The sequence below is a fragment of the Bombina bombina genome, chromosome 11, assembly GCF_027579735.1.
Source record: "Bombina bombina isolate aBomBom1 chromosome 11, aBomBom1.pri, whole genome shotgun sequence".
NCBI classification, from domain to species: Eukaryota; Metazoa; Chordata; class Amphibia; order Anura; family Bombinatoridae; genus Bombina; species Bombina bombina.
In genome coordinates this window covers 25213769-25227534 of record NC_069509.1, presented here as the reverse complement: position 1 = coordinate 25227534, position 13766 = coordinate 25213769, and the positions used below count along the sequence as shown (strand labels likewise).

The following is a 13766-nucleotide window of genomic DNA, read 5'->3' as shown; positions in this document are numbered from 1 at the left end:
GGAGTAAATGAGGGTATGTAAACAATAAGTTGGTGTAAATAAACCAAATTCTAAAAAAATAAAAAATGAATGAGCAGCACGATGTTATATTGCAAAAAAATTGGATGTTTAATCCAGCAGTCAATGCACAGGAGTACAACAATACACACAGGTGAGGAGTTAAAACCAAATTCTAGCTATGGGGTGGGTATGGGATTAAAGGGAATGGGGTATGGAGTGTATGTGTGTGTATGTAGTGCTACTGATATGTGTATCTATGTATTGAATGTGTTTGCATGTAAATGTGTTTATGTAATGTACCAAAAAACAGCACTTGCACACTCACCCAGACAAACTCTTACTCTCTCTCATTAACTAACTCTCACTCTCTCTCACTATTACTAACTCTCACTCACTAACTCTCACTGCTGTCACTAACTAACTCTCACTGTCTGTCACTAACTAACTCTCACTGTCTGTCACTAACCAACTCTCACTCTCTCTGACTAACTCTCACTCTCTCTTACTAACTAACTCTCACTCATTAACTCTCTCTCTTTTTTACCAACTAACTCGCTAACTCTCAGAAACCTCCAACACCTAGACCTGCACCTATCTCGAAAAAGCAATACAGTCAATGAAGCCATGTTTCTAGCGTGCTTATATACCCTATGTAAATAGTTAATGATGTACCGGTTTGCAAAGTAAAGGAGGCCCAGGTGTGCTTAAGTGAAGATTTGTACAGCATGTGTGCAATGTGTATTAGTTGTTTTAATTTGCGCATTCTCATATGGAGTTTGTAAATGCACATATGTATTTGTGGAATGTGTATAATACGATGATTGCATAGGGATCGTTTTGCATAACATTCTCATAATTTAGTATCCCAAAATCGAAATGCTGATTTCTGTGTAGTATCGTATTTGTTAAGTGTTGTAAACATTTATTTTTTAATAATGTTTTCTAATCGGAAATGCAAATGTTTTGTTTGTGTATCAGTGTGCAATTCAATTTTCATGTTGTTTTGTTCCGTGATGCAGATCGCAACGTATTTTCCTAATCCTCGTTTAGTGTAAATGTTGTGTGGTATTAGTCGTAAAGGATTGTGAATGTTAAATGCGTATGTGCTATTTTGCGTGAGCGATTGTTGTTTGTACATTTGACCTGATTTTAGTTCATGTCCATGATGTTGTATGCGTGATATGACAGAGCAGTGTGTAGTTCTCGCGATATCGAGTGTTAGAAGAAAAATCTGTGTATTCTTCAGTTTGCATTGATCTCTATGGGAGATTCCATTACGCGTCCGTGATTCTGCTAGGGAAATAAACGTGGTACTCGTATTACTGCGATGCGTAGCGAGGTTCTTTTCAGACTTGTAATCCCGATGTTATGAAAAGTGCGTAATGAAAATAACACACACGCTAATTGCGAACAGCCATTACGCCATAACTTGTAATCTAGCTGTATGTATTTAAAAATAAATACAAACTTACCTGTGAAATAAAAATAAAACCTTAGCTAGTTACAATATTACTATTTACTAACTACCTAGTTAAAATAAATACAAACTTCTCTGAAATAAAAATAAAACCTAAGCTTAAACTAAAAAAACCTAAGATTACTAAAATAATAAAACCTAAGATTACTAAAAATAAACAAAACCTAATATTACTAAAAATAATAAAACCTAACATTACTAAAAAAAATAAAACCTAACATTACAAAAAAATTAAGACTACAATTACAAAAAATAATAAACACTAAAATTACAAAAAATAAAAAACTACTTATTATTTTGTATAATTTCGTTTTATTTTTGTAATGGGAGTTTTTTATTTTTGGGGTGTTTTTGTTTTTTAGATTAGGGATTTTTTATTTTTAATGGGCTGAAAAAAAACTGAATGCTCTTTTAAGGGCAATGCCCATACAAATGCCCTTTTCAGGGCAATGGGTAGATTAGGTTTTATTTTTATTTTGGGGGGGTTGGGGTTTGTAATGTTAGGGGGTGTTTGTTTTCATTTTTTGCAAAAGAGCTGTTAACTTTAGGGCAATGCCCTACAAAAGGCCATTTTAAGGGCCAATAGTAGTTTATTATAGATTAGGGTTTTTTATTTTGGAGTGTTTTTTTTTTAAATGGGGTATTAGAATAGGAATCATTTTTATTATTTTGGATAATTTCGCTTATTTTTTGTAATGTTAGATTTTTTTATTTTTAGTAATGTTAGGTTTTTTATTTTTAGTAATTTTATTTTTTTTAGTTTAAGCTTAGGTTTTATTTCACAGGTAAGTTTGGATTTATTTTTAAATAGGTAGTTAGTTAATAATTGTAAGTTTAATTTAGGTGTATTTTAATTATGTTAAAGTTAGGGGGTGTTTTAGGTAGTTGCGATGTGGGGGCGGTTTAGAGGTTAACAGCTTTAGTTAGTGTTGGTGATGTGGGGGGCGATGGTTTAGAGGTTAATAGGTTTAGTTATTCCTGGCGATGTGTGGGGACGGAGGTTTAGGGGGTAATAGCTTTATTTAGTGTTGGTGATGTGGAGGGGGCAGAGGTTTAGAGTTTAATAGCTTTATTTAGTGTCGGCAATGTGGGGAGGCTGCGGTTTAGGGGTTAATAGCTTTATTTAGTGTCAGCGATGTGGGTGACGGTGGTTTTTTAGATAATTTTGTTTCGGGAATCAGCATTTTAGTTATGTTAAGCTAAATCGTTTTTCGGATCCATTCTTTATTTTGGATCCATTATTTATTCCTATTCATTATTCTATTGTAAACTTTAGAATAGAATAATGAATATGAATAAAGAGAGAATCTTTTTTCTTTGAATAAAGTTATAAAAAAAAAGTTAACAAGGAAATCACAAAACTGAGCAGCTTATCTCCATGGTGTTAACAAAATGACCTATGCACAATGTAGGAATTCAGTGTTTGCTACTTACTGATATATGTAGACATGTATTCCAGCTCCCGGTCATACAGAGAGTCTGTCACATCAGTTACATTAACTCTCCCTCTTCTCTTGGTGTGATACAGGATCCCAAACGTGCACTGACCGACCTCTTCCCTGAACTCCCAACTGTTGCTATTAGAAATATAAAATCTTTTGACGCCCTGAACACAGCTCTTTAGATCCTCAGATTCCAGTAGTTCTGTCAGCCAAGTGTAATTATCACTTCCAGACCGAGAGAAAATCACAATTCTGTTTGGTGGTTCTGAATCATTTTTTGGTGATGGAAGAATGTCCTGCAAGGTAATAATTATAACTCAGCATGAACTGGCAATGAATGAATGAATGAATAATTTTATGGCAAGTGGAGCACTTTTTATCATTACCCGCTCAAAAAAATCACATGCTAACTTCACTAGAAGTAAGTGTTTTGGATGCGTCGGGTAGCATTCATATTACAAGTTGAAAGTAAAAAGTTTTCGCTCATGCACTAACCCAACGCACGCAAAAAGACTAAATTAGAATATCGCTACTACTGTAATGTATTCCCCTATCACATTTTCTCAAGTGTGCTAACCCAACATGAAAATATTAATATTTCCCATTCCAATCCTCTATTCATAAATACATATTTCTATGTATAGCTGATACAATACAAATATTGGTACAATATACAGTATATATACAGTATATATATATATATATATATATGTCTATATATATATATATATATATTATGTATAGATATATACAGGTATATATAGGAATATCTATTTATAAATACATAGAACATATTCCCTTATGTGAAGAGCATTGGAATGTGAAATATTTACAATAAATACACAGTTAAACACTTTGTTAAATATGAATATTACATAAATATGATTTTACAAGTTTTCAGCTACTTAACTGCAAAGGGCTCACATGCACTTATATACATTTTCATATTGTCACGGATACCAGGCTGCCAAGGCTACCTCCACCCCCCTCCTACCTGAATCACTGTGCTTTGTCCTGTTTTCTGGCCCATTGTGGATTACTGTGTGCCCCAAACTCCCTCCCTCTTGTGTTCTCACTGCTTATACTTCATCTTGAAAAGAGCTGATCTCTTGCCGCTTGGCTCCTTCCCGGCTGGCCGGACTTATGGAACTAATAGCCGTTGAGCTACCCAGGAATCCCGCTGAACTTTACCCTAGGTTGCTCCAGAGGCCCTTTGTCCCAGATCTTGGCTCTTTTGGGGATTTGTTGTGCCTTTGGTGGACAAGGGTTTGGGTGATTGCCGAGGAGGAGCCCACCCAGGAACTGGAGGTTTTAGACATCCCCACCTCAAAAACTTTGCCAGACTGTCGCTCTGGTCCCCAGTAATGAATCATGTTGCTTTTTGGATTGTGGCATCTTGGGACTGAGGGTTTTCCAATGACACCCTGGAATGGCCACTGCTCCCCCGGGATCACCCCTAAACCGCAACCTAGGTATTGGGATGTCTCTATGGAACTATGGGGGAGCAAGTCTGTCTGGAGGGGTGGGAATGGCGGGAGATCTAGGGATCAGATAAGGCTCTTATCAAGATGGCCAGTGTGTATATAAGCAGTGTGTTTTTCCCAATAAAGCCTGTTCGTGTTTCACCTAAATACGGGTCTTGTCTGGTTATTTGGGTGGGCTCTTACTATAATCACTTTTCTCTGCTCTATAGCTACAAGTTCCAGGTACAGGGAGGACCCTTTTAGAAGAGCTACCCAGTCGGGGTAGCCGGTGTCCATTACATATATATATATATATATATACATTTGTTTATTTATTTATGTGTTTATACGTGTATACAGTATATGCCTGTAAATACATATATACATATGTAAATACATATGAACACATATATAAACACACACATATATATATATATATATATATACATACATACATACACACACCTGTAAACAGTATATATATATATATATATATATATATCCGTAGCATTTATCCTGTGTGGAGAATAAAACGCTGCACTCACCATTCTTCATGAAAAAATTCAATTTAATATCATCAATTCAGCATAATCGATATACAAGAACCCCAAACATTTCTGTACCGGACTGGTACCTTTCTCAATGGGTGTTAAACCTGTGTCCCAATGTTCTCTACTGAATCCACACACCTGTTACCTTAATATACCCTTCAGTGCTAAACACTTCCGGTGCTATCGTGTTGCAGCCTGCATCGCACATCACTGCCAATAAGTTCATATCCAGAGCACATGGCTAATTAACATAACCACGCCTCTAGTGACGAAGTATCCTATACGTCACTGTTTACATTTTTAATTGCGATCAAAGCAGACATCGACCCGAAAGCAACACAGAGTTTTACTAATTCCTAAATTAAAAACAAAAACATACAGCAGTTATGACTAGATTCTTCATACGATCTAACAAAGTGCAATTTTAATATTAAAAACCTACAAAATCAAAAAAATCCTTACCAGAACCCTAACCTTATACTGACACAATTCACTTCATGTCAATTGTAGCATGGTAAAAACTTGCTAACGGAGAACAACACACTCATTGGACAGAGTGGTCCAAGATCTTAAGATGTATACTGTGATTTGCATACTAAATGTTATGAGGCCATTTCATATGCTATGTTGAAGTGGCACCCTGCACATTATTTTTGGAAGTTATTGAAACATTGATATATTGTGACATGTTGTGATAGAATTAGCACAAATTGCTGGCTTTTTTTCCCTGTAAGGTGCTCATATTTTTTCAGCTCAACTGTTTTGCTGTTTTGGTTTTTAACATAAGAATTATAAAAGATTTAAAGAGACAATCCTTGAACAACTTCCTTATATGTGGGATATAATTACTGCAGTAATTTCCTTATATGGTAAAAAGATATTAAAATCACACTACACTATGGAAGCTTTGGGACACTCCCAACGTAATTTATCCAACTTCGGAGATGACTCTGTAAATAAAGAATCATTTATGTTTACCGAAGCAGATGCAGAACGGATACGTGTAGTAACAGACTTGCATGAGTTGAGGGGAGAAACATCCCTAGATGTCTACCATAAATTATTAAATCTTCAAAAAAGAGAAGTAGACCATCACCTACACACAGTATATCTTTCCAACTATCATAAAAATAAGAGCATACCAAGGGGCTTTCGCATCAAAAATATTCCTACTATAGGAAGATCTAATCCTGAATTTTGCAGGAAATGGTGCTCTATTTTAAACAAATGCTCGTATAATCTTATTTTGTTGGTAGTTGAAGAATCTAACATATTGCACAATCTGATTAAAATAGAAATTGATGAGGGAAGCAGCTTAGCTTTCAGACTTTGGTCAATGATACAAGTGAAGATTGGGTAAAAAAAACTACAAACACAGGTGAATAAATACCGAAATGATTTACTTTCCTTTAAAAATAACAAACAAACTACTGTGGAAACAGATTATCGCGAAAAAAAGAGTGTATAGGTGGTTATATGGAAAAGATGATACTAGATTTCAGTCTAGACGTAGAAGATATTTTAAGAATAAACTTAATATTGATACTGTAGATAGCAGTGGTGGCGATTCTTCAGAGTGTGACATTGAGACATCAAGTAATGCAAATGTTAGTGAACTCTCTTTAGGGGGAATCACTACAAGGTCTTCCAACAAACCCCCTTTCCTACAAAAAGAAACGACACAGATGTCATTTCAGAAGGGGAGGGTACAAAGAAAAAGCCCCCCAGGAGGAAGTAAACATTGTTTATAACCTTAGTGATCGGCCCCTAATGCGGATGAGAAAAGATTGCTGAATAAAGGTCTGTCCTTTGTCCCAACTCCTAAAGTCGATAAATTCCACATGAATGTGGATTTGTATAAACTGCAAAGGCAGCTAAAAAAAAAAAAGATTTTTTTAAGGACAGAGATCAGACCATATCCAGCAAATTTAAACAATTAAGTAATTTTGATCCAACTAATCATATCCATCCATTCGGAGTTTTACCGAATGGTAACAAATTCTTTTGAACAAGCTAAACCTGATAGCTACTTCTCAAACCTCACTAAAGAAGAGAAGAATGCTTTACAAAGTTTGAAAAATGACCATTCTATTATTATACATGCTGCGGACAAGGGAGGGTCTATTGTAATTCAGAACTACACTGACTATCATAATGAAGCTGATGATTTACTCGTGACAATGTATGTTGACAGTTTGTACACCGTTATCTCTCATGGTGGGGGTGTGCAGGCTGTCAGGTCCATGGTAAGTTCATTGTTGGCATATGCGGGACCTCCATAGAGTTCCTGCTTGAATTACTAACTTTTTGTCTAGAAATAAACTTCTTTAAGTTTGAGAAGGAATTTTTCCTACAAATAGCAGGGACTGCTATGGGTTCTAGTATGGCTCCCGCATATGCCAACCTATATATGCTCTGGTATGAGACTTTTGTTATGAAAACTCTATCGGTAAAGTTTTACGTCAGATATATAGACAATGTGTTTTTGATATGGAGGGGATCAGTATATTCTTTAGTAAATTGTATTGATACTCTAAACAAGATAGAATCCACAATACGGTTTAAATTTATATACAGCTTGGAGACAATACCATTTTTAGATTTGAATATTAATAAATATTTGGATAACAATGGTTTTAAATTCGCTACAACATTATACTCTAAATCAACGGATAAAAATTTGTTGTTACTTTCCACTAGCTTTCACCCAGAACATCAAAAGAGGAGTGTGATCTCTCAGCTCATGCGAGTAGCACGTAACAACACACTTATTGATACCAGGATTACACAAGAAGAAGAAATGAAGTCCAAATTAAAACAGCGAGGCTATAGAACCATGGACATTGAAAGAGCACACATTAAAATGCCACCATATGATCAGAACACACTGATACAAACAAAATCAGATAAAACAGACAATAAAAATAATATTAATCTCATCACGACTTACACTCCTTTACACAAGGTACTTGAAAAATCTGTGAAGAAGAATTGGGACATTGTAAAATTGGACAAACAACTCCCATTTACACGAATGGAAGCTCCTCGTATCGTCTATAGAAAAGCATCTAACTTGAAAGACATCCTTGTACATAACGATCCAGTGAAATGCTATCAGAAAGGCACCTGGATGGATGGGAAAAAGAAGCTAGGATGCTTTAGATGTGGAAACTGCACTGCATGCAACAAGATGCTAACTGGATCCCAGTTCCATCATCCCCGAACAGGGAAGAAATATAACATTTTCCACAGATTATCATGCACCAGCACTCGTGATCTATATTCTGATGTGTCCATGTTCTTTTGTCTACATTGGTAAGACCTCAACCACCTTTAGAGAGAGGATGGCAAACCACCGCCATGCCATAAGAACTTCCATTGATAAACAAACCATTAGCCATGCATTTTATGCAAGCTGGACATACCGCTGCTAGTCTGAGGACTATGTTAATTGATCATGTGCCTTCTCCCAGTAGAGGTGGTGTTAGGCAGAAAAAAACTTCTACAGTTAGAAACATCATGGATCTATAGATTGGATACTGTGACCCCTATAGGGTTGAACATACAGCTGGACTATAATGTGTTCCTGTAACTGGATTTTACTATGATTGGTCGATCTAGGTCAGCTCTGGTACCAGGAGAAAAAGTGTGGCCTGATAACATTTAGTATGCAAATCACAGTATACATCTTAAGATCTTGGACCACTCTGTCCAATGAGTGTGTTGTTCTCCGTTAACAAGTTTTTACCATGCTACAATTGACATGAAGTGAATTGAATCAGTATAAGGTTAGGGTTCTGGTAAGGATTTTTTTAGATTTTGTAGGTTTTTAATATTAAAATTGCACTTTATGTTAGATCATATGAAGAATCTAGTCATAACTGTGCTGTATGTTTTTGTTTTTAATTTAGGAATTAGTAAAATTCGGGTTGATGCCTGCTTTGATCGCAAATAAAAATGTAAACAGTGACGTATAGGATACTTCATCACTAGAGGCATGGTTATGTTAATTAGCCATGCGCTCTGGATATGAATGACTGATTGGCAGTGATGTGTGATGCAGGCTGCAACACGCTAGCACCGGAAGTTTTTAGCACTGAAGGGTATATTAAGGTAACAAGTGTGTGGATTCAGTAGAGAACATTGGGACACAGGTTTAACACCCATTGAGAAAGGTACCAATCCGGTACCAAAATGTTTGGGGTTCTTGTATATCGACTATGTTGAATTGATGAGATTAAATTGAATTTTTTCATGAAGACCGGTGAGTGCAGCGTTTTATTCTCCACACAGGATGTATACATTGTACGCAGCACCCCGGCGGTTGTTGACTTGTAACAGTAAGTGCACTTATATTTGAACATATATATATATATATATATATATATATATATATATATATATATATATATATATATATATATATTGTCATACTCTGCAAGGGAGCAGGTTCAGGAGTTGGGAGCTGTTGTGCAGAGGTGTCAGTTTCTGGGGTTAAAGTTTTGTCTGTGTGAGTCTTTCCTTTTTGGCATAATTAAACAGGTACAAGGTTTTAGGAAATAAGGGTGATGGTTTTATGTATAGGATAATTAGCAATGCATACTCTCAGAGATATGTAATTAGATAAGGCAAAGTCTAAAGGCTGTAGTATTAGGCAGGAATACAGATCTTTGTAATAACAGGCAGGATACTTGCATATGCTGTAGACTGGAACTGTGTAATAACAGGCAGGAATGCAGCGCTTTGTAATAACAGGCAGGATACTTGCATATGCTGTAGACATGAACTGTGTAATAACAGGCAGGAATGCAGGGCTTTGCAATAACAGGCAGAATATTTGCATATGCTGTAGACTGGAACTGTGTAATAACAGGCAGGAATGCAGCGCTTTGTAATAACAGGCAGGATACTTGCATATGCTGTAGACTGGAACTGTGTAATAACAGGCAGGAATGCAGCGCTTTGTAATAACAGGCAGGATACTTGCAAATGCTGCAGACTGGAACTGTGTAATAACAGGCAGGAATGCAGGGCTTTGCAATAACAGGCAGAATATTTGCATATGCTGTAGACTGGAACTGTGTAATAACAGGCAGGAATGCAGCGCTTTGTAATAACAGGCAGGATACTTGCATATGCTGTAGACTGGAACTGTGTAATAACAGGCAGGAATGCAGTGCTTTGTAATAACAGGCAAGATACTTGCATATGCTGTAGACTGGAACTGTGTAATAACAGGCAGAATATTTGCATATGCTGTAGACTGGAACTGTGTAATAACAGGCAGGAATGCAGCGCTTTGTAATAACAGGCAGGATACTTGCATATGCTGTAGACTGGAACTGTGTAATAACAGGCAGGAATGCAGCGCTTTGTAATAACAGGCAGGATACTTGCAAATGCTGCAGACTGGAACTGTGTAATAACAGGCAGGAATGCAGGGCTTTGCAATAACAGGCAGAATATTTGCATATGCTGTAGACTGGAACTGTGTAATAACAGGCAGGAATGCAGCGCTTTGTAATAACAGGCAGGATACTTGCATATGCTGTAGACTGGAACTGTGTAATAACAGGCAGGAATGCAGTGCTTTGTAATAACAGGCAAGATACTTGCATATGCTGTAGACTGGAACTGTGTAATAACAGGCAGAATATTTGCATATGCTGTAGACTGGAACTGTGTAATAACAGGCAGGAATGCAGCGCTTTGTAATAACAGGCAGGATACTTGCATATGCTGTAGACTGGAACTGTGTAATAACAGGCAGGAATGCAGCGCTTTGTAATAACAGGCAGGATACTTGCATATGCTGTAGACTGGAACTGTGTAATAACAGGCAGGAATGCAGCGCTTTGTAATAACAGGCAGGAAAGAGCAGTCTGTAAATGAAGCAGAAATCAGGCACCAGGAAATCCAAACAAATCTGTATTTCACTCAGGAAACAGGACCAGAGGGTCTGTCAGAGTATAACACTCAATGTCAAGGCCCAGAACTGCCAGAAAACCTCCCAAATATAGCAGGCTGCTGATTATCTGATTTGTTTCAGCTGGTAAGCAGGTAGAACTAGAGAGCCAAAGTTGCAGCAAACAGAAAAACCCAATATTCTTAGCCTGTGATCAAGCCATCTGGTGGCAAAGTGGTAAAACAACAGGCTGGGAAGAACAGCAGCAGAGATAGAGACAGGTCCCAGGTTCAATTCTAGGCTGGATCATGACAGTATCCCCTCCTCAAGGATGACCTCTGGGTGGACTTAGCATTCTTGTATAGCTCCAGATCTTTGAGGCGTATGTACAATCAGGGGGTATTATCTTTTTTGAAGGGCTCTCCAGAAGAGAATTCTGGGGACTGGAATTAGTTTAGAGGGCCCCAACAGGACTGATCTTTCATTTCTGTGCAGTTCTAGGCTTGTAGGTTCTGAAGAGGTGGGTCTGAGGTAGAGGAGGTAAAGGACCTTTTGACCGAACAGCAGTTTGAAGCACTGTCCCTCCAGTGTCAGAATCAGTATCATCTTCAATGGTTGAATAGTTAGACATTTCTTCTGAAATGCACAAAGATGAGAAAGCAGCTGCATTTGGTAGGCAAATCTCTGGATTCGTAGTACTAGGATTCTGTGGATGACATGTTAGTACTTCACAGGAATCAGAGTCTTTGGAATGTGCAGTCCTAGGCTGATCAAATTGGGGATGTAAAATAGAACCCATACAGAGCTCATCTCCAGAGGAATCCAATGTGGGATTAAAGTTTGACTTCCTCTCTGTAGCCCGTTCATTTGATGAATCAGGATTTAGAGGTGGAGACAGCAGAACAGACTTCTTACGGGGTCTCACTGGACAAAAGGATATTACATGCCCAGTAGCTCCACAATAGAAACATAAGCCATTAGTTCTCCTTCTGGCCATTTCATCAGTGGTAAGAGGGGTTGATATCCTCCTTTGGATTGGTAAGGATACGGTCTTTGGGCTAGTGGACACAGGAGTAGGAGTGCCCAACCCAGAATTTTTTTTATTGATAAAGTCTTTCAGGCTATCCTGTAAAGTCTGGAATCCTGCAGTGAAATCTTGGATAAGTGACTTCAATGTATCTGGAAGGGATTTTAGAATTTGGTTAAGTTGTAGTAGATGAGAGTCCACAGACAAAATTCTCTCTGACACTTCAGTCAAAGAATGGATCACCTCTGCAAGCTCCGATGTTGGGAGCTGTTGTGCAGAGGTGTCAGGTTCTGGGGTTAAAGTTGTGTTTTGTCTGTGTGAGGCTTTCCTTTTTGGCATAATTAAACAGGTGCAAGGTTTTAGGAAATAAAGGTGATGGTTTTATTTATAGGATAATTAGCAATGCAGAGATATGCAATTAGATAAGGCAAAGTCTATAGGCTGTAGTATTAGGCAGGAATACAGATCTTTGTAATAACAGGCAGGATACTTGCATATGCTGTAGACTGGAACTGTGTAATAACAGGCAGGAATGCAGGGCTTTGTAATAACAGGCAGGATACTTGCATATGCTGTAGACTGGAACTGTGTAATAACAGGCAGGAATGCAGCGCTTTGTAATAACAGGCAGGATACTTGCATATGCTGTAGACTGGAACTGTGTAATAACAGACAGGAATGCAGCGCTTTGTATAACAGGCAGGATACTTGCATATGCTGTAGACTGGAACTGTGTAATAACAGGCAGCAATGCAGTGCTTTGTAATAACAGGCAGGATACTTGCATATGCTGTAGACTGGAACTGTGTAATAACAGGCAGGAATGTAGAGCTTTGTAATAACAGGCAGGATACTTGCATATGCTATAGCATCAGGAACAAGCAAGCAACAGTACCTGAGTCAGTCCTTAGGAAATATAAGCGGATTAGCCAAGATCAATTGCCAGAATATCAGTCCAGAAATGGAACACAGTGCCAAGGGAAAATCAAGAAGAGCAGTCTGTAAATGAAGCAGAAACCAGGCACCAGGAAATCGAAACAAATCTGTATTTCACTCAGGAAACAGGACCAGGGGGTCTGTCAGAGTATAACACTCAATGTCAAGGCCCAGAACTGCCAGAAAACCGCCCAAATATAGCAGGCTGCTGATTATCTGATTTGTTTCAGCTGGTAAGCAGGTGGAGCAAGAGAGCCAAAGTTGCAGCAAACAGAAAAACCCAATATTAGCCTGTGATCAAGCCATCTAGTGGCAAAGTGGTAAAACAACAGGCTGGGAAGAACAACAGCAGAAATAGAGACAGGTGCCAGTTTCAATTCTAGGCTGGATCATGACATATATATATATATATATATATATATATATATATATATATATATATACATATACAAGTATAAAGAAAGTTCCAACAGACAGTCATTTGAAAATCGAATAGTAAATTGCTGTATTCCATGTTAAAAACAACAGGACATGCTGTTAAAATTCAAAATGTAGTCTGATCGGTTTCCCTGACCATAATCATAGACTAATACCTAACATGTGTAACATTTCTTTAAATGACATGCAGCATCTCCTGATTGGCTAAAAACAAAACAGTATGAACATTTAACTCCATGTATACTAACATAACCAAAATTACTCAAATGTGTAGAATATATCTAATAAATATATAATAGAAAAATTATTACATTTATAAACCTTTACATTCATAGATCAGGGACCAAGTATATAATGTGTGCAAAGTGGGACTTTTTAATATATAGAGAGAGGTACTATCCTGACTGTCATAATAAGGTTAACAAACCACTGCAAACAGATACTAATATCCCTCTATATATTCAAACATGGCACAAAAACCTTTTTCCTAAGCATCAACCACAGAGGGGGTTTGAATGTTGTAACTC

General features: G+C 37.4%; 1 protein-coding gene across 1 annotated transcript in view; it reads right to left on the bottom strand.

Annotated features, from left to right (window-relative positions):
- LOC128641918 (uncharacterized) overlaps nt 1-13766 on the bottom strand; it is a 448428-nt gene that overhangs the window by 33102 nt on the left and 401560 nt on the right. The window contains exon 12 of the mRNA XM_053694507.1: nt 2912-3215. Coding sequence (XP_053550482.1) covers nt 2912-3215 — 304 coding nt within the window. The remainder of the gene's footprint in view (nt 1-2911; nt 3216-13766) is intronic.